This window comes from Labeo rohita, chromosome 19, assembly GCF_022985175.1.
Source record: "Labeo rohita strain BAU-BD-2019 chromosome 19, IGBB_LRoh.1.0, whole genome shotgun sequence".
Lineage (NCBI taxonomy): Eukaryota > Metazoa > Chordata > Actinopteri > Cypriniformes > Cyprinidae > Labeo > Labeo rohita.
Window position 1 is genome coordinate 18,173,942 of NC_066887.1, and position 21,898 is coordinate 18,195,839.

General features: G+C 37.5%; 1 protein-coding gene across 8 annotated transcripts in view; it reads right to left on the reverse strand.

The window, feature by feature from the left end:
- Window positions 1-21,898, reverse strand: part of trioa (trio Rho guanine nucleotide exchange factor a) — a 122,101-nt gene that overhangs the window by 1,133 nt on the left and 99,070 nt on the right. Inside the window, exons 33-59 of one of the 8 annotated variants that reach the window (XM_051136176.1) lie at window positions 21,570-21,599; window positions 21,297-21,448; window positions 21,064-21,163; window positions 20,464-20,707; window positions 19,847-20,142; window positions 19,579-19,749; window positions 15,174-15,269; window positions 13,655-13,803; window positions 13,501-13,567; window positions 13,307-13,410; window positions 13,103-13,172; window positions 12,923-13,012; window positions 12,650-12,742; window positions 12,495-12,545; window positions 11,253-11,330; window positions 10,965-11,156; window positions 10,671-10,851; window positions 9,213-9,967; window positions 5,886-6,133; window positions 5,613-5,751; window positions 5,495-5,522; window positions 5,232-5,394; window positions 3,564-3,685; window positions 3,379-3,457; window positions 3,078-3,278; window positions 2,852-2,990; window positions 1-1,507 (exon numbers count right to left, since the gene is read on the reverse strand). The exon at window positions 1-1,507 is cut by the window's left edge and continues 1,133 nt beyond it. In XM_051136176.1, coding sequence (XP_050992133.1) covers window positions 962-1,507; window positions 2,852-2,990; window positions 3,078-3,278; window positions 3,379-3,457; window positions 3,564-3,685; window positions 5,232-5,394; window positions 5,495-5,522; window positions 5,613-5,751; window positions 5,886-6,133; window positions 9,213-9,967; window positions 10,671-10,851; window positions 10,965-11,156; window positions 11,253-11,330; window positions 12,495-12,545; window positions 12,650-12,742; window positions 12,923-13,012; window positions 13,103-13,172; window positions 13,307-13,410; window positions 13,501-13,567; window positions 13,655-13,803; window positions 15,174-15,269; window positions 19,579-19,749; window positions 19,847-20,142; window positions 20,464-20,707; window positions 21,064-21,163; window positions 21,297-21,448; window positions 21,570-21,599 — 4,584 coding nt within the window. In that variant the 3' untranslated portion in view covers window positions 1-961. Of the gene's footprint in view, window positions 1,508-2,851; window positions 2,991-3,077; window positions 3,279-3,378; window positions 3,458-3,563; window positions 3,686-5,231; window positions 5,395-5,494; window positions 5,523-5,612; window positions 5,755-5,885; window positions 6,134-9,212; window positions 9,968-10,670; window positions 10,852-10,964; window positions 11,157-11,252; window positions 11,331-12,494; window positions 12,546-12,649; window positions 12,743-12,922; window positions 13,013-13,102; window positions 13,173-13,306; window positions 13,411-13,500; window positions 13,568-13,654; window positions 13,804-15,173; window positions 15,270-19,578; window positions 19,750-19,840; window positions 20,143-20,463; window positions 20,708-21,063; window positions 21,164-21,296; window positions 21,449-21,569; window positions 21,600-21,898 lie in introns of those variants that run through there. The other 7 variants (XM_051136171.1, XM_051136170.1, XM_051136172.1 and 4 more) reach the window with 7 other exon arrangements.

The window sequence follows — 21,898 nt, forward strand, 5'->3', positions numbered from 1 at the left end:
CCGAAGCTGCAACATTGCACGTGATAAGAACCGGAAACAACGTGAGTGCATTTACAGTATTCAGTCATTCTACAATGCTGTCCTGTCTGAAGCTGACGAGCTGAGACGTCTGGCCGCCCTATGGCTATCTCCCACTGGAGCGCTGCTCTCCACCCTTGTGACATTGCATTTAAAAAGAAAGAAAGAAAGAAAGAAACAGGGCAGACACATAGTATAGAATAAGGCGTATACATCTGTAGATTGCACAACACAATTTGTTCTAGTCGTAGTAAATAATAATAAAAAAAAGACTTGCAGCCGTTAAAACTTTCGCAGCTAAATGTGGCGTAATCATCGTTGAAATAAGCAACTAATTACACTAGGAGACCAAAACAAGCTTTCACTTAAAACGCTTCAACTACTCGTTTGCTCACGATTTGTATGTTGCGTTCATTCAGACTGAGTTGATGTAACTGATTTTATTGAAAGATGTACCTGAAAATGTCGTCGTTATTATGCGCTGTTCTAAAGGTTCGTTAAGAAATGTTCCGAGTCGAACACTGTAAAAGCACAAAAACAGCCGCTTGCTCTCTGGCTCAGGCAAAACAGAAAGGGAAAAAATGTTGTTCTCCTCACTAAATTGCATTTGCATCGCTTTCTTCAAAAACCTCTGCCGCGTTTGTGCAGGTACATTTGTTCTACACAAAATAGGAGTCCATTTATGTCGATTTGTTGATCATTCAGCAAATCCGAGAAATATTATATATATATATTTATATTTATATTCCATCGTTTTAATCTCTGGGTAAAAGTCTTCATTAAATTGGAAACAAGGAAGCAGCAAACTGGGAAAGGACTAGCAATCTAAAATCTCGTCTGCCGACGAAGGCTCTGATTGGCAGATATGTTTGTCAGCACACATTTTGATAGGCTCAGGACTGAAGTTGTCTTAATTGACATCGGAAAGAGGATGAGATTTGGGTCAGATCCTGGGCTGTAGCCTGCTTTGCAGGAAGGCCCGTATGCCTCCGAGAGGCCGCAGGTCGTTCTGGTGTTTGCGCCGATCGATGAAAGAGATGAGTCTGGAGGTATCGATGCATTCGGCCGAGCGACGGCCACCTCCGGGTCTGAGCCAGGGATCCTGCAGGCAGGCGGCGGCTGGGGGCCGCTTGGAAGGTTCGGTCCTGAGAAGCAGGCACACGAAATCCCGTGCCGCCTGGCTCACGCCCTGGAAGTAGTCGTCGGGGAAGCTGAAGTCTAGACGGCAGATGTTGAGGCACGTCTCCTCCACGCTCTCGTCCAAGAACGGAGACGCCCCGCTCAGCATCACGTACGTCACCACGCCCAGACTCCACAAGTCAGAGGAGAGAGAGACGGGGTCTCCGAGAACCAGCTCGGGGGCCGCAAACTCTGGGCTACCCAGCAGAGGGTGAACATAGGGAGTCGAGTTCAGCTGCACCGCGTCGCCGAAATCCGTCAGCTTCACCATCGGCTGGGAGGGGCTCTGGTCCACCACAAGGTTTTCAGGCTGATCAGAAAGTGCAAAGAAACATTTTTCAAAATCAACTAGTCTGTAGGTTGTCTGAATGACTTGTTCAAATACTGTTGTAGGGGAGCCTGATTTTTGGTTTACCAAATCTTGCATGTTTTTTACAAAGTGCTTAAACAGGATGATGCATCCTTTTGTTCAAAAACATCTATTTGAAGATGTATTGCTGCTTTAAAAATGAATTTAGAGAGACAAAACTTGTAAGAGAGCATGCTTCCTACATGCTGACTAAAATAAATATTTATTATAAAATATAAACATAAATAAAAGCAAAACTAATTAATAAATATACAAAATAAATATACAAAAAATGTTTTATTAACTTTATTTATTTATTGTTGAATTCTATTTATTAATGTTATTTTATTTATTAATTATCTATTGTTTATTCATTTAATTATATCTATTTATTGATACTTTATATTGTATTGTATTAATACATTAAAAGAGGCACCATTTTTTAAGTATTTATTATAAATTGATGTGTAATATATTAGGTACACTGCAAGTTCCATTTATTTGATAAAAAAAAAAACAGGGAAAAAAGTAATATTATGAAATATTGTAATTTAAAATATCAGTTTTCTATTTTATTATACTTTAAAATATACGTAATTTCTGTGATTCAAAGCTGAATTTTCATCAGCCATTACTCCTCAGCATCACTCGATCCTTTCAGAAATCATTTTCATATGCAAATTTATTATCAATGTTGGAAACAGTTTTGCAGCTGAATTTTTTTGGGAACCTCTGACACTTTTTTCAGGATTCTTTGATGAATAAAAAGCTAAAAAGAACAGCATTTATTTAAAATATAAGTCTTTACTATCACTTTTTATCAATTTAACATCCTTGCTGAATAAAAGTATTAATTTCTCTCAGATACAGAAAGAAAGAAAAAAAAAAATAACTGACCCCAAACTTGTTACAAAAGATTTCTATTTGAAATAAATGTTCTTTTTGTTTCATTCATCAAAGTATGCTTAAAAGTAGCACAGGTTTCAAAAAAAAATTATTAAGCAGCACAACTGTGTCCAACATTGATAAATCAGCATATTAGAATGATTTCTGAAGGCTCATGAAACACTGAAGACTGGAGTAATGATGCTAAAAATTCAGCTTTGCATCACAGGAATGAATTACATTTTGAAGTATATTAAAATAGAAAACTGTAATTTTAAGTTGCAATAATATTTCACAATATTACTGTTTTTCTGTATTTTTAATCAAATAAACACAGCCTTGATGAGCAGAAAAGATTAAAAATCTTACAGATCCCAAACTTTTGAACGGCAGTGTATATACTAGGTATACAACACTGACCTTTAAATCCAGATGAACTATTCTGCAGTTGTGCAGGTATTGCAAAGCTTCTAAAATGTCCCGGAGGTAAAAGGCCACTTTTTCCTCAGTGAGGTTCCCCCAGCTCACAATGTAGTCCAGTAGACGGCCCTGATCAGACCTGTGAAATCACGCAATACACATGATCACAAACATATCTGAGTGTGAAACAGTCCATTCTGATATTAAAGTGTGTGTGAGCTCTCACATCTCAAGGACCAGTGCATAGCTGCTGGAGGTCTCAAAGGTGTCCAGTAGCCTGACTAGGTGAGGGTGCTGGAGTCTCTGTAGGACGCTGAACTCGTGAGTGACCTGGTCTCGCTTCATGAGTTTCTTATTCACAAACTTGACCGCTACGGTGCGCTTTGATCCTCTTTGGTCACAGCGTTTTACTACAGAGAACCTTCCCCTGAGAGAAAAACAACAACACAATTACAATGCAGCCCTGGTTTTTATAAAGGAATCCATATGATGACAATATTATGTGTATAAATTCCCATGTGTCTCACCTGCCTAGCTCCGCAACCTCAGTGTAGAAGGACTCAAAGTTGTCTTTCCACATGACCCGGATTCCATCACTGGTAGTTCCTGTGAAATAGAGTCCAGTTAAGTTCATAGCCTTGCTCAAATCTTGAAACACCATTTGGATTATTTATGTTTGCATTGGCAATTTGAATTGAAAACACATTCTTACCCAACACTCTAAGACTGGCTGATGATGTCACACTGCCTATGTCATTCGTTGCAATGCAGGTGTACATGCCATCATCCTCTGAGGTCACACCTATAATACGCAGCGTGGCCTCGCCAGTCTCACTGCAATGCAGCAGACAGGAATTATGATTTATACAGAAAACAAAACTATTACATAAGCAAAAACTGAGTTTAAACACACACACATATACAATCAAACATGCATGCATACATACATACACACACACACACGTCTGGTCAGCTGTCCTTGTAGGGACTCTCCATAGGCATAATGGTTTTTATACTGTACAAACCATGTTTTCTATCGTCCTACACTAACTATACACCAAAACCTACCCGTCACAGGAAACTTTCTGCATTTTTACTTACTCAAAAAAAAATTTATTCTGTATGATTTAGAAGCTTTTGTACCCATGGGGATCTCAATTTAGGTCCCCACCGTGACACACACACACACGTCTGGTTTATTATCTTTGTGGGGACTCTCCATAGGTGCAATGGTTTTTATACTGTCCACACTGTATTTTCTATCCCCTTACCCTAACCCTACCCCTAAACCTAACCCTTACAGAAAACTTTCTGCATTTTTACTTTCTCAAAAAATCTCATTCTGTATGATTTATAAGCTTTTGTACCCATGGGGACCACAAGCCGGTCCCCACAATGTCAAAAATTTCAGGTTTTACTATCCTTGTGGGGACATTTGGTCCCCACAATGTAGCAAAAACAAGTACACAAACACACACACACACACACACACACACACACAAACTACCAATCAAAAGTTTTTGAAACAGAAAGATTTGTAATGTTTTTAAAGAAGTGTCTGTATTTATTTGATCAAAAGTACAGCAAAAACAGTACAATTTTGAAATGATTAACTATTTAAAATAATTGTTTTCTATTTTAATACATATTTTAAAATTTAATTTATTCCTTTGATTTCTAAACTGAATTTTTAGCATCATTACTCCAGTCTTCAGTGTCATATGATCCTTCAGAAATCAGTATAATATGCTGAATATGCTAATACCAAAAACATGTATTATTATTATTATTACTATTATTATTATTATGTTAAAAACTGCTGAGTAGAATTTTTTCAGTTTTTTTTTATGATAGAAAGTTTATTAGATTAGCAATTAGCCGAAAGAGAATATTTTTTTTAACATTATAAATGTTTTTATCACTTTTGATCACTTTAAAGCATCCTTGCTAAAAGTTATACTGACTTCAAGCTTTTGATTGGTATATGCTGATCTTTGGATCTTTCTATTCATCAAAGATTCCTGAAAAAAACTGTTTTAAATATTGATAATAATAATAATAATAATAATAGTTTCTTGAACAGCAAATCAATGAATGATTTCAGAATGATTTCTGAAGGATCATATGAAGACTGGAGTAATGATGCTGAAAATTTAGCTTTTATCACAAGAATAAATTACATTTTAAAATATATTCAAATAGAAAACAGTTATTTAAAATAGTAAAAATATTACTGCTTTTGCTGTATTTTGGATCAAATAAATGCAGGCTTGCATTTTTTTAAAGAGACCTCTTTAAGAAAAAACATTAAAAAAAACGTACCGTTCAAAAACTTTTGACTGGTAGTGTATATACTTGAAAAAAGTCTGTTTGTCCGTACCTGTAGGCTATGCTAAAGTGGCCGTTGTTGGTGAGTGTTTTCTGATCAGGTCCCTTCCATGTGACTGTGGCTTTGGGGCGGCCACACACTTTACACCTCAGAGTGACACATTCCCCTTTATCACAGGTCACGTCACTCAGCGGGACGAGGATCTCCGGGGGAACTGGGGGAAAAAGATCTACGTCAGGCCCTTACTAAAATATTTATGGCTTCTTTGCAATTCTAAACAATCAGAATGATGCACTTAGACATTTTAAACTTACCATCATAGATATAATTGGGATTTAGAAGCTGCAAAATGAAAAACAAGTTTTGAGTATACATATTTCCAAAGGATTTTTACATTAAAGAAAGATTTATGTTAGTTTTCATAAGCGTTACCTTTACAGAGACCTTGTTGGTTAGTCCCTCTCTGGATTTCCTGTATCCATTTTCAAGCTTGGCCTCCTTTTTATTTTCCTTCTCTCTTTTCTCTGACTTCTTACGAATGCGGAGGGATGTATGCCATGATGATGATTTCCTGCTGGAAAAAAATTTTATGTTAAAAAAATTATTAAATGCCCAACAGATGATAACCACAAGAGGTTTTTAACAAAAAAAGGCTTGATTTTATTGCAGAATGTGTTATGTAAATGGTCAGAGGCGAGTTCTTACTTAATGGTTCCCTCTGGTACATCAGGGATAATGGCAGAGGTGTGGCCCAGCACGTATCCGGGGATCCAGCCCTCGGCGGCTGGGCATTGGTCGGTAGCGGCGCGAAATACCAAGAACATGTTCTGCTGATTGGAGGCCAGGATCTGCACCACCTCCCCCTGACCTACATTTATCTCATCCTCTTTCAGAGCCACATAGTCCTGAGTCACCAACATGGTGGAGATATTACTGCTGCTGCTGCTTTCACTCTGCGGACAAACACACACATACAGGTCTTAGTATCAGAGACACTTTATAGCTTTATTACAAATGCCTGTAGTGTACAACAATGTAGGGGTAAATGCAGTATTTCTACATTTACATACTGTATTAAACCTCATGTTCTGTTTAAATGTGCTAAAAATAGCTTTTTCCCCTTAAAAACGCTTGTAATATGTTCAAAAAAAAAAAAAAAAAGGAAAAATAAAAAACAATAATTTATTGTAAAAGTAAATAATCAGAAAATTCCACAATTGTGACCCATGACCACAAAACCAGTCATAAGGGCCCTTTTTTTTTTTTTTTAAATAGGGATTTAGGATAGGACAATATTTGGCCAAGAGCTGGAAAATCTGCAAATTTAAAAAATATCTTCATGGAACATGATCTTTTTTTAATATCCTAAGGATTTTTGGCACAAAAGAAAAAAATAACAATAATTTTGAGCCATGATACAATGTATTTTTGGCTACTGCTACAAATATACCCGTGCTACTTATAACTGGTTTTGTGGTCCAGAGTCTTTTTTTCCCTAGACATAATGCAATATTTATTATGGAGGACATCTCAAGTAATTTATCGAGTTGAATCAGTTTTTACTAGATTAGCAATAAGCATTTATATATATTAATATATTATGTTGATGCTTCAGTGGTAACAAAAGATTCTTGAGGTCTCTCAGACCCCAAACAGAACATGAGGGCTAGTAAATCCATAATAAATCTATGTTTTGGCTTTCATTTTTGATGTTAGATGACAAAACATTCCATAATAACTCCCATGCTTAATATTTACAGCTTTTCATTAACAACTTTTGATTAAATCTGCAAGTGCACCGCGTTGAAAACATGCATTATTAAACAAGAATAGTCAAAGAAAAGATAAGAAACAGAAAAGAAAGAGATTAAGAACCCATGTTAGTTACAGTAGCCTGTTAAAAAGATTCGGAACTAGGCCACATGATAAACAGAATTAAAAACATCTACAGATGTTTCTTGCATTAGTTTCGTAAGATTAACAGTGTTAAGATGTGGTTATATTAGCAAAATTTTGTGGACAAAAAGGACTATTATCAAAAGTGTAATGATTTATGAAACAAAGCTCACACAGAAGTCACTTTCTGTTGGTCAAAGTAGCAAATCCATACGACTAATTTGAACCTATTAAGAAATCTGTGTAGAAATCTTTCGCCCCGAGGCAAAATTCCCACTCGTGGTGATTCATTCCTATTGCAATTACTGTACTTCATCTAGGGGTGTGTGATATTGACAAAAAATAATATCTTGATATTTTCTGTGATTTTATCGCTAAAGACAATTAGACAATATTTTGCTGAGTATGTTATTGTGCTGGTATCTTAAGGACTACCATGGACAGCTGACTCCTAAATCTTTTGATATTTATCATATTCTGTGTAGTGGTCAGTTCACACTGATATAAATTAATCTTTTCCAATAAGTTTACATTGATTTTTACCTTTTATGGGCATTTTAACCTTTAAAAAGCCATTTGTTTCTAAAAGTGCGCATTATCTTATCCTAGTCAAAATCTTACATTTAGGCTGTTATCAAGAAGATGAAATCAGTATCAACAAAATTAGTTTTTGCAATGCAGAGGAAACACAGAAGCTGCATCTTGGCATTTAGATGTATTTACACACTGTTTAATGCAGCTCATGAATGCATTTAACCTGCAGTTACAATTCCATAAATAATGTTTTGATATTTTAAACATAAAATGTTGAATACTGATATTTGAAATGATTTAAATAATGAAGATACTTTAAGTGCGGAATAAACTCACAGTTGTTACTTGAGTCATTGCGACTGAACCGAATCATTTAAACGGCTGAATCATTCAGGAACGAAACACCGTCATGTTGCTCAGAGACGCAAAACAGTGCTGTGGCTGTGTTTGGAATGATTTTTGTTGGTGAAAGAGAGCAAAAACAGGCAATATGGTGTCTAAAATGTAAGTCTTTTAATTCTTGTCTATTGAACTGTTGTAAAATCAATATCACATTTGTAATCATGGTAATCTTTGGAGGAGAAAACGGCACTCTTCGTGTGATATTGATTAACTATATAAAATGGAAAAAATCTATACGTTTTCTGTCCCCATGTCTTAAATTTGTGATCATTCTAAAATTTATTTTAGACTGAATCATGCAATGAAAGTTAATGCATACGCTTGTCTAGACTTCACGTTATGTGTGCACTGTACTCTGTAGGTGTTTTGAATGTTGTTTTTTTTTTTTTTGCAAAATACTCGATAATGTCGATTAGAACATGGTTAAAACAATTACGATATTCCCACAGTCAATATATATCCCACACCCCTAACTTCATCCGCGAAAATTCACAAAAACAGCAAGCGTGACCTCAATTTTAGTCCTTTAGAAAAGCTGATTCTCTTGATGTTAAAGGGATAGTTCACCCAAAAATGAAAATTCTGTCATTACTCGCCCTCATGTCGTTCCAAACCTGTAAGACCATCATTCATATTTAGAAATTAAGGTATTTTTGATAAAATCCGAAAGGTTTCTGACCCTCAATAGACAGGGTCCTACCATGTTGAAGGCTTAGAAAGGTACATGACAAAATAGTCCATGTGACAGTGGTTCAAATGTAATTTTATGAAGCTATGAGAATACTTTTGTTGCGCAAAAAAAGATAACTTTATTCAAAAGAGGGTCAGAAAGCTCTCGGATTTCATCAAAAATATCTTCATTTGTGTTCTGAAGATGAATGAAGGTCTTATGGGTTTTGAACGAGATTTTTCATTTTTGGGTGAACTATCCCTTTAAGAGCTTTTTCATTTTTAAGAAAGGGAAACCTGGTTTTTGTTTTACAGCCCCATACAGTTAGTATCTGGTCAGAAGCAGAACTTTGTTAGAATTCTGAGATGCAGAGCAAAAGATCTGTTGGAAGTCCACAGAGTAGAAACCAGGTTAGGAGAGGCAGAAATCAGACAGAATCCAGGTGGGTTAGAAAGTCATTCATGAGGGAAAACAGGAGCAGAGTTGAGCTGAAGCGCTGCGGTCGACCGGGGCAGGAGTGTGTCTCTTACCCCGTTGCTCTGAGTGGACTGGACAGATTGCTCACTGGCAGAAGAGCAGGTACTCATGCGGTCTGCGTCTTTACTGTGGGTGGAATGCCGGTGACTTTGGTTCTGATTTTGCCGTCCCAGTGTGTCACATGCTTCCCCGGGGAAAGTAAAGGAACCAGGCCTGCTGGCGGGGGACGCGGGAACGGAGCTCCAGAATGAGGTGGAGCTACCGCCCGTCTTTGGCCCAGGACTGCATGGTGGGATGGAGTCTTTGAAAGCTGGCGTGGCTAACGGGGAGGCCATGGGTGAGACCGTTCCAGGTCTGGGTTTGACCAGTGCTAGCGGGGCCACGGTGGCTCGAGGGATCTGGGCCGTGCCGGCTCCATCCCTGCTCTCTTTGGAAGCGCTTTCTGTAGAGTCCGTCTGTTTGGGGTGAGAGCTCGCAGGAACCTTCACCTTTGGATCAGGCTCTGTGGTGCAAGAGGGTGAGGGACCCCTGGAGAGAGGTCTCGGGGACATACCTGATATTTTGTCGGGGCCGTCAGGCTCGTGGGCTCCGGGCCCCAGGGCGGGAGAGTGATGACGGAGTGGCTGAGGCAAGCGCGAGGGCTGGGGGATACGGGAGGGACGGGAGCGGGAACCCGACCCAGCCGGGGCCACTCCGCCTCCTCCGGGGGCCATGACCTGACCCCCGCCACCTCCAGCCTGTACGCTGCTGCCTGAGACACCAGGCCCCTCGACATGGTTCCTCTGGTAGTCTATGGGAGACGTAAGCGCTGCAGAAGGAAAGACGTGAGGATGACGAATTTGCACATGAAGAAAAAAAGCACAGATTATGCAGATTTTTGGAGGGTGTAACAGGCAGTAAAAGACGTGAAATTGAAATGTATGGGTGACTTCACCCAAAAATGAAAATTCTGTCATTAATCACTCACCTTCATGTCGTTCCAAACCCATAAGACCTTCGTTCATTTTCAGAACACAAGTTAGGATATTTTTAATGACATCAGAGAGCTTTCTGACCCTGCACAGACAGCAATGCAACTACCACATTCAAGGCCCAGAAAGGTAGTAAGGACATCATTAAAACAGTCAGAGACATCAGTGGTGAAGCTATATACTTTTTGTGTGCAAAGACAACAAAAATAAAGACTTTATTCAACAATTTCTTTTACGTTTGTTTTCTTTGCTCACAAAAAGTATTCTCAAAGCTTAAACCATTTTAACAATTTCTTTACTACCTTTCTGGGCCTTGAATGCGTCAGTTGCATTATTGTGGTCAGATAGCTCTCGGATTTCTTTAAAAATATCTTAATTTGTGTTCTGAAGATGAACAAAGATCTTACGGGTTTGATTTTTGGGTGAACTATCCCCTTAATTTCTACCTAGACTTACACATTTTTAACATCTCAACTTAAAGATGATTTCTAGATGATTTAAAGACTTATATACTCCTAAAAGTATTGCTGGTTGCTGTACCATTGAGGAAATTGCGTTGGCTCTCCAGGATTTGGCTGATCTGCAACATCCAGACTTGTCGTACTCCAGGGTGGCTTGAGTGCAGAATAAAGGCCTCTTTGCTGCCATTAGATGTTCTGGAGGTCAATGCGAATTTACATGGATCTCCATCCACGCTATCCTCAAGCCCCAGACAGCTTACCTACACACAAACACAATGTTTGACAGAACTCTCTTTTTCAGTTTTTTACTTATCAACAAATCTGGCATGACAAAATAAGATGCCAAGAAACAGACAGATGAGGATGCCTGTACCTTGATGCTGTATTTGTACAGGTAGCCAGGCATCGAGTAGCCCCTCTTTTTATCTAAAGGTTCACTGAAAATGACAATCTGCTCAAAGAGGAAGACTCTTCTCTCCTTCATTCTGTTCAGCAGGCCTCCATCCGGTTCAGCCACCATGAAGGTGTCCTGCAGGAGGAGACGCCCCTGAGCAATGATCTTTCCCTGTGAATGATAGAGACACCGATCAGATGAGTTAATTCACATGTAAAACACTACAGTTATTCTTGATAATTATTCCTGAGGTCACAGCAATCTTACATCAAATCCCTGGAGTCGACCAACATTCATCATGTCGTTGCATCTTTTTGGTACAATGCACATGACCTCAATCGCTTTCTGCAACACATCAATAACTTCATTAGTATAAATACACATACACATACACATACATATACATATATATATATACACACACACACACACACACACACACACATATATATACATATACACACACACAAACCAAAATTTATTCAGACACCCTCAACATTTCTCACGTTATCACAGTTTATTTGCTATAGTTTGAAAATGGTAATAAAATATGACAAGAACTCAAGAGTTAAACTGTCAGAACAAACTTTGATAGAAAACTATGTAACAAAACATGGTCAGGTCCCAAATGTTTATGTTTTACTTGTAGTCCACTGTATGAAGAATTTTTGGGTGTAATATGTCACAGTTTACTTTACTTTGCTATCGTCACTTACATAAATGAATTAGTGTCCTGCACCAGCTAGCAAAAAAAAAAGCTCAACTTTTTTTTTTTATCTGGTGTCTGAATAATTGTTTTTTCATTGTGCATTCCAGGTTAATCTCAATGAAACTGCAGTTGGGTTATTTTGATTAAGTAAAAATAACTAAATACAGCTAAATAACACAAAACAAAAACATAATAATAAAAAAACATGATTTTTAAAAAACTGTTATCTGTTTTTGCAAATAAATTCTTCATATATATACAAGTTTTGGGTCATTTTTTTTAAAAATAAAGTTAGTTATACTTTCATTTTGACAAGTACACATTAGCTTGATCTAAAGTGACAGTAAAGATATTTATGATGTTACAAAATATAGGGATTTCTACTTTTGAACTTTCTATTCATCAAAGAATCCTAAAAAAATAACAATAAAAATCACAGTTTTCACAATAAAAAAAAAAAATTAACTATTCTAAAAACTACTAGAACTGTTTTCAACATTGATAATAATAAAAAATGTTTCTTGATCTGCAAATCTGCATATTAGAATGGTTTCTGAAGGATCACGTGACACTGAAAACTGGAGTAATGATGCTGAAAATTCAGCTTTGCGTTACAGTAATAAATTACATTTTAAAATATATCAAAATAGAAAACAGTTCTTTTAAATTTAATACTATTTCCCAACATTATTGTTTTACTGCATTTTTTGATCAAATAAATGCTTGAAAATAAAAAACAAAGAAAAAAAAATTGATCCCAAACTTTTATATTGTAGAATATGGTAAAGATAAAAACTAACCTCCAATTCTACAGAATCAATTCCAAGCTTTTTGGAAAATTTGAGGAAATCCTGGAAATAAATAAACCAAAACAGAAACATCAGAATCATGATTAGACTAACACCTCTGTCAATAGGGCTAAAACAATGAGATGCAGTGGACCAGATGGACAAACCTTAAGCAGCAGCTGGTACTTCATGATTCTCTGCACAGGTTTAATGAGCAGATCAGTGATCTGAAGCCTGTGACCCAGACGCTGCTTCAGATCCTGCAAGAGAGGGCCAAAAACAGACTTTGATGTTTATATTTAAATGCTTAATGCAAATGTTTCATTATGTTCTATACGATTTCTATTTGACATAATACTGACATGCATGCAAAATGTATTTCATAAGGAAATGCAAGATTTGTAATATTCAGAAATGATGTAAAGACTTCAGTTACGCACCTCAAAATAGGTGTCGATATACTCCGAGACAATGTGCTCAGATTTAGGTTTGTTCTGGCAGTAAACAATGTACATGTGCAGTCTCCGCTCCTGAAAGACATGATGAGTTCATGAGTATGCACAATATCATATTACAGAAAAAAGTTTGATTGATACCCTAAAAAAGCTTAAATATTGTACATGTTTGACGAAGAGAGGGCCCAGCCGGTCAGGATCCTCAAGGCACTTCTCAAGCTCTCCCAGGAAGAAACTGAAACAATAAGGATTATAGTTTAATCTTTTTCGAAAATCTGTCATTAATTTTCTGAAAATTAACTGCCATAAAATTGCTTTTTTTTTCTCAGCAACGTCAAAAATATACTACTTCACAGACTAGATACTTACTCTCTGTGCCAGTCATATATCTGCTGAATGTTTCCAAAAACTATTTTATCTTTTCCTTTCATATCATCTGGAACTCCATCTTCCCTCATCCTGTTCATGTAGCCCTAACAGAAACACAGCACATGTATAGTGTTTAGATCTAGTCACAGGGTTACTTCCTTTATCTCAGCATCCCGTAGACAGTATTCATTTACCTCCACGACCAAACTAAGATCTCTCACATAGTCCCTCTCTGTCTCGATCAGTTCCAGCAGGATGTAACTAAAAGAAGAAAGGGAACATGTGTTATAGACACTGACAATGAATGAGGGCAATAACAGAGAGACAGAGAAGAGCATGTTGACATACTGCCGTCTCTTGAGGAAGCCGGTCTTGCGTTCCTCTATCTCATCAATTGGAGAAGAGGAGGAGAGAAGGGAGTTATCAGATGGGTTGAAAGAGGGGCTGCTGCTGTCCCCTTGCTCCACGGACAAAGAGCTGGGTCTGTCCTCTAGAGCCTGTGTGGACATGAGACTCAAAATCAGTCAAGTGAAACAATATGATGGGTAAGCAACATTGAAACCACAGGATGTCACAGTACAAGCTAATTACAAGCTACTCTACTATTAAAAAAATAAAGTAAAAATAATATATTTATTTTAGGACTGTCACTAATAATTATTTTGGTACTCGAGTATTCTGTTGATTATTCTAACGATTAATCAAGTAATCAGATTATTATAACAATTGTTTTTGGTGGTAAAAAAAAAAAAGACCCAAGTAAACAATAGCCTTTAAAATGACTGAAAATACATATATAACAGCAATGAGACAATAATAATACGTTCAAATAAAATAAAAGCAACTAATTGTATGCTTTTACTGAACAAAACTGTCAAAATACATAATGTATTTTAAACAACAAAACTGATGTACATTACGCATTATAACAAATAACTGCAGCCTGACGATTGTTTTTACACTTTACAGCATGATCTAATTCTTGTTTAATATTGACTAAACATAATTTAATTCAAATGACTACTTAATCTTTAAAATTTGGCCATTAGAGCAGAAATGCTACAGCCACTGTCATTTCTTAAATATGTAGACATCAGAACGTGTAAACTCAGAGAGAGGGTTTAAACTTTTATTCTCAAATCACAATAACATTTAACATATTAAGAAAGATAATAATGTTTTCTACCGTGTTTGCGTAGGTTCAAAAATGATTTACCTTACAAATCTGATGAAATGGCGCATGCTGCTCACAGCAATATGGAGTTTGAGACGTTCCACACATAAAAAATGTTAACAGTTTGTGTGGAGCAGCATTTACTGTGAACAGAGCTGCTCTGACATGTATGTACATAACCTACACGAATGTAAATAATATTATATCATGCAGCCTTGGAAACAGCCTAATCGTGCGTTTCATGGATTCTCATCCATGGAATGCGACACTTTCGGTATTTTACCGGTTACTCGACACGGGCAAATTACAGTCAAGGATTTTTTTTTTTTTTTTTTTTTTTTTTTTTAAATAGAGTACTCAAATTGAATTGAAGAATTGTGACAGCCCTAATTTATTTTTTGTGCAAATAGAAAATTATTTATCTGGCACAAAAACAAAAAGGATTTCGATTATAATACCAGGATTAAACAGAACCTGAACACTAAATTTACTCTAAATACCAACTATAAAAATTTAGTAAAATTATTGTATAAGCAATAAAAATTTATTATATTATATTATATTATATTATATTATATTATATTATATTATATTATATTATATTATATTATATTATATTATATTATATTATATTATATTATATTATATTATATTATATTATATTATATTATATTATATTAGTGCACTTCTTACCATCTTGCTTTTGACCAGCTCCTCAATGGCACTGACTAGCTCTGCAGCGCTGGGGGTTTCAGAACTGGAGGGTCGAACGGAGAGACGGGAAGAGGTCTGCAGAGATAAAGAGAGTGAAAGAAGGAAGAAAACCAGACTGAATGACAAAGAGGAAATATGAACCATGTGGAGCTAAACTGTAATCGGGATTCATTCAGGCAAGTACTTAGGATCTAGTATATTGTCTTTGCTCTCAAGGACATTTATGCAGTTTTTTGTTTATTACAGCAGTTACAATAGCTTTCTGCAAAATGCTGAATGCATCTGTAACTAACAATAATATTATGATGATATGTCTAGCATCACACCATTGTGAACATCCAAAATCTGCACTCGTAAGCAATCTCTGGAGTAATTTTTTTGGGTTTAAAAATTTGAAAAATAATGGCGACATTTTGATTTCAACCAAAGCTGTACCAATTACAATAAAAAGGCCCCATGAAATTAAAATGCGTGAAATTTACAGTATATATTAACTTTGACAAAAATAGCCTTTAGTCGATATTTACAGTCTTTTTCTTCCAAGCAAGCAAACCAAATTATGAAATATAAGAAAGAAACGTGCTGCATTTCATGGGGTCTCAAATTTATACGGTTGGCAGACTTCACGTTGACAATAGCTTGATGCTCGACACCTGAGATTGGCGGTGGGTTTCTTTACTTTAGGTTTGAAAACTGGCAATCAAAAACATTCATCAAATAGAAATAGAGGGAAATCCAGCAGAAAGTCTCACCCTTGCTGTGCCTTCCAGACTTTCCAATTTGTGTCTGGGTGTGGCCTCAGGTCTGCTTAGCTTTTACAGGCCAATCAGACAGCAGAGTGGATAATGAGGGGATAGCACAGAAGGAAGGGGGGAGGGGTGTGAATGGGCGGAGTTTGGAGGGTTGGTTAGAGGGGTAAAGAGTGAGGGTGGTCTCTGAGATTCAGAGTCATTGTAAGGCACATGACCCTCTTTCTACCGAATCACAGCTCCCTGATGTTGACATTTGCATCGACCTGCACGTGTACTTCTAACACCGCATGTGCCCTGATACTCTGAAGCTGCATTTGAACGTGTTTGAGGAACCCAGTCCGATCAAAAACCAGCACGTTAACAGGACAACCAATTGAAGGTTGGACTAAATCATACGTTTATAAAACAAAATCGTAAAAAAAAAAAAAAATCAGAAGAGAGAAAAAAAAATGAAAAAGGATGAGATTTTGTGGTTCTAAGTTTAAATCAGAAAGATTTAAACAACAGAAAGAGTCTCGTCTAGATGAAAGTGGAATAACGGAACCAAACCAAAATGAGGAATCCGCTTCTAAAAAGAACACTACTTCAAAGTGGAATTCTCAGGAAGTGGTCGGCTTCTAAAATCTCTACCAAAAAAAAAAACAAGAACGAAAAAAGACAGCAAATAAAAGTAGAAAGGAAAGGGAGTCTCAGGTCTTTTGATAAGCTGGGGGTTATGGGAAAAGAAAGCAATGAGAAATGATATGAAAGGAGGGAGGCCAGAAAGGGAGGAGTCAGATGGAGAGGTATGGGAACTGAGATAAAACAAAGACAGGACACAAATCAACGTAATGCTATGGCAAACAATACAGCCCAAACAAAACAAAAGAGAAAAACAAATTAGTGTTACAAGCTGTTCTTGAGCAGCGATGAGACCAGCTATAACTCGAGCATTTCATTCTATTGTGGCCATTATACAGAAACTATAGGAGGAAGATTCACATTCTACCTTAGGAAAAATCCATCTCTCTATATCTAAGGTTGGCATTAACATGCATTTCGTGCTCAGAATGTATGTAGGCCAGTGGTTCTCAACCTTTTTGACTTTAAAGGCCTCTCATTGCCCAACGCAATATTCAAAGGATCCTCCTTCCCCAAATTTAGGACATCACAAGCATTTCTGATATAATCTGTTTGTTCTCAACTTTTTATTTAAAGGGGTCATAAACTGCTTTGTTTTATTTTTTTGTACTGTTCTCTGAGGTCCACTTACAATGTTATATCATGTTACATCAAAAAACAATTTAGAAGTAACAGGCTATTTTCTGTCCTGTTTTAACCCCCCTCATCAGAACGCTCTGTTTAAATAGGCGTGACATATTGTAGACTCGGAAAGTAAACATCTGCTGCTATGACTGGCTAATAGTTGTGCATGTTTGACAGCCTACATCCTTTATTGATAGATTAAAAACGCATTAATACTCATTGCATATAAAACGATCTGTAATAACAGACAAAGCAATAGTGACCACAAAATAAAAACAGTTACACTTGTGTGGTGCGACAGTAATGTCGGATCCAATATAGTCGACACAGCACCGTCTTTTAGTGTAAATCTTTCTGAAAATCCTGTGTTGAATCTTTAGCACAATTAAGTGAACAAAAGATTGAGTTCTTACTGATGTAGTTTATCCAGTTTATATTGTTTGGTTTCTGCGTAGACCTGCATTTAGACTACATGTGTGAATCAGTGGGCGGGGCTAAACAGGCAATGATGTTGATCTTCTGTGGAGGCGGAGTTTAGCCACACAATTACATCATAAAGTGGCACATTCCACAACCTGTTGTTTTGTCAGATTGGCTTCAATATAAGCTGTTTTTAGACTAATGAGAAAGATTTGAGTTCTGAAATGTACAGGATGTTTTATAGTACAATGACCTCTTATATGTCAAAAGATCAAGGGAATTTTGATTTCTCAGTTCTTGACCCCTTTAAAAGAACTGGTAGAACTGGTGAACCACAATTCATTTTTTAATAAATAATCTGAAATTGTTGATTAATTTCAAATAAATATATTTTAACCTTATTAAATGTTATCAGAATCCATTCAAGACCATCTACAAATGAAGATGCATGTTAATGCCAGATGTGATGGGGGTCAATATGACAAGATTCCCATTTCGGTTTTTAAATTATCAGAAAAACAATTTTTACAATGCTTGCATTGTAGTCACACATGAATTGGAACTGAGCTAAAACTGGAAAACTAAAAGTGAAGTAAATATTGCATATACCTGGAGGAGATATTATTTTGAGGGATAGTTCATCCAAAAATTAATATTCTATCATTAGTAATTCATGCTGTTCTATATTTTTGATGAAATCCAAGAGATTTTTGATTGTGCACACACAGCAATGAAATTACCACATTCAAGGCCCAGAAAGGTAGTAAGAACATCATTAAATAGTCCATGTGACATCAGTGGTTCAACTTAACATAACATTATGGTTGAACCACTGATGTCACATGGGCCACGTACACACTGCAATTTTCAAGAGTGACAACCGCATTTAAATGCGGGAGGGAGTCCCCTCACTCCTGCATTTGTAACCACAGCAACATTTCGGCGTCTTGCGGGAGTCAATAATAATTTAGACGTTTGGTATTTGACATTTTTTGTCTAGAGACTTTTTTGTCTGTCGATTTTATCTAAACTACCGCTGACAGATGTGCTGTGTTTTGTTTATGCTCAGGAGGCTGCTTTAGAGAGCGCTGTCTTTAAGTGTTGCCATGTCCTCATATTTACATGCGCTTTTAGACATGTCGTTTCGTCTTAGCTCATATAGCCAGGCACTTTATGGAGTTAATAAATTGGTCTGTACCACATATGAGATATATGATTTTTTTAGTATTAAAAAAACAAAGAATTTGGGTGTTTTAGTGTTTTTTGTGATTGTGATTTTTTTCTATGAAGATCTGGCAACACTGGCACTTAACCACAGGGCTCGTGCAACTAGCCCTGTGTCAAAATGTGCCAAGGTTGAGACTTCTTAACTGTTATTTTTGTGCATCTCACATACAGACGGAGAAGCATTTCTGATTCACATTTAAATACGTCATTAACAACAACTTGTTCAGTTCAGTTTAGAATTTCTGTAAATGCGGTTGTCACTACCTGTATTTTTTGGGAGTTTAGTTAGTGAATAAATTAGTGAATTATGTGTGTACAGAACACGATTAAGGAGTAAAATGTGAACTGACAACCGAATTTAGCTGCAGTGTGTATGTGGCCATGGACTATTTTAACAATGTTCTTACTACTTTTCTGGGCCTTGAACGTGTCAGCTCTCAGATTTCATCAAAAATATCTTAATTTGTGTTCTAAAAATGAACAAAGGTCTTACGGGTTTGGAACGACGTGAGGGTGAGTAATTAATAACAGCATTTTCATATTTGGGTGAACTTTCCCTTTAAAACTGTGGCATAGAGAAGCGTTGAACGGATTTGAGGATCTCTGACAGGATTGAGGTTCAAAGGTTGGCAGCGAGAAAAAAACTAAAACAAAAAAATGAAAATCTAAGCTAGTGACTCTCACTCGTACCAACCCCCCTCCTCTGTCGCCCCCCTCTGCTCTGTCATGTGCCGCCTCACCTTGTCATCCTGTGCATCTGGCTGAAGGAGGCTGTGCTGCTGAATGGCCATGGGTGGAGGAAGTGGCACAGCATCAGCTCCTTCCTCTCCCTCTTCCTCTCCACAGCTCTGCATACCTGATGACGATGATTTGGAGAGGGTCCCGCTGCTCAGACCCTCGTTACGCACCCTCTGCGGAGGTTCAGAGACAAACACCAAATTAGGCTATGCATTCAGAAAGCCAGCAAAAACAGCTAAGAAACAAGAAAGCAAAAATAAGTACCCAAACCTCTTCTAGAGTCTCGTCCTGTGGCGTTGCAGCGCTGTCGTCTGAGTCTTTCTGTGAGCCTGCGTCAGCGCTCTTTCTGACGTCGCGGCTCTTCTTGTGTTTGTGCGCCAGCTTCTTCACGTGGCCGTCGGCTTTACCGCTGCTGAGTCGCCTCACAGGGCTGGTCAGCCATTTTCTTAATGTGTTGCCAGTGCGTTTGGGCCCAGGGGAACTCTGGGAGCCCATCACATGACCTGGTTGCAGGGTGGCAGAGGAGCCTGGCAAGATGGCATCGTTACTGCACACAGAGAGTGCGTCTGTAGAAAAAAGTGAAACAGAGCAAGAAGCTGATTAATTTCACTTAGCACTTAATTTGCAGAATCGTCAGCTTGATTGCACAGATACTATTTGAACTGAGCTGAGCTGGACAATGACATCATTGAATCAGTGATGAACTGACTTTAACTGTTGTCCTTTTGCATTATCAACCACTATATTCCTATTTAATATTCTAAAGCTGTTGACACAATCTGCACTGTTGAAAGCGCTATACAACTAAAGGTGACTTGACTGATGATTATTATCATCTGACACAGACCTGAGATGATTTTTAGAAAGCGTTTCAGACATTTGCCCACCTTTGTGGTTAAAGATGCCCTCCATCTCCATGCTGCTGCGGGAGTGGGCGATACAGAGCATGGCGCAGGGCACCAGGCCCTCCAGGGCAGGGGAACGGTCAGTGGTCCGCACCAAGCACCAGTCCGGCTTATCGTGGAGCCGCTCTAGTACCTCCACCGTCTGTCCCCTTCGCACCGTCAGTTCATTACTGTTGCCGGCCATGAAGTCATGGATGACCACTGTGAGCTCACAACCACCTGACAACTAAACAAAAAAGAGACAAGCAAAGAGCCATGTTTTTAGTCATAGTGGCAAAAATGTCCTTTAAATTTTGTCAGTATTTTGCCAGGTTATATTCATTAATAATATAGACTATATATAATATAGTCGATTTTAATATGCCTGAAATGTCACACATGATCAGTAAAAATATGAGTAATATTAAGTTAGTAAAAAATGTAATGTGTAAATAAATCAAACCATTTAGAAATGATAATATAAATACTATAACAGTATATACATACTAAAATAATCCCGCATTTTCACCAGTAATTTCACTCAGCATTAGAAGCTCTAAAAGGTTTAAGTGTTCTTTTCGTAGACATGACGTGTATTCTCACCTTGTCACTGTCCAGTGTGTTCTGTGAGGTCCTGGAGGCCAGTGAGATGGTGTCTGGCTGACTGCTGCCGTCACCCTGACTGTCCAGATCCTCTCCATCCCTGCGCACATAAAAACACACAGGAAATTAACTCCTAGTCCAAGTATGGTTCCACACACTAACAAATCCAGCAAGAGTGAAATAAGGCTGAAGAAATAAGAATATTGAAGTAAGAATAGAGATTTTTCACTGGCCTTGGGGTGTACCTGCGACCCTTGTGTTTGGCTGTGGAGGGTTTGGGGATGTGGATGGGCTCCTTCAGCGCCCCCTTCAGATGCACAGTACGCTCCTGAATCACTTCACGGATGTGCTTTATCCAGTCCTGCTTGTTCTCAATACTGGACGCCTGTGTTTATACGTGTGGAGAAAGAAAACACAGAGAAATACAAAATGTTGAGTACGAGTACGCATTTTCTTTTCTTTTCTATGGTGAACTAAGGCTGAGTTATCTGTGTGGCCGTACTCACCATGGATCCATGTTTGCATCCCTGACTTAGCTTCATTTGAAATATAGAAATATACAAGATTTTACTGCTTTATAAAATGCCATATATCATACTGCATGAGACAGTGGCCGGTAAGACATAGGGACAACATTAGTAAATTTTGTGATAATTTAGCCAATTTTGCCAACATGTAGTGTTAAAAGGTTTATACATTAGTCACTGCCATTTGACAATATAAATATTAAATAATTAAGTGATCAATACCTATAACTGAAAACAAAAAGTAGGGCTGTCAAACGATTAATCGCATACAAAATAAAAGTTTGAGTTTGCCTAATATGCGTGTGTAC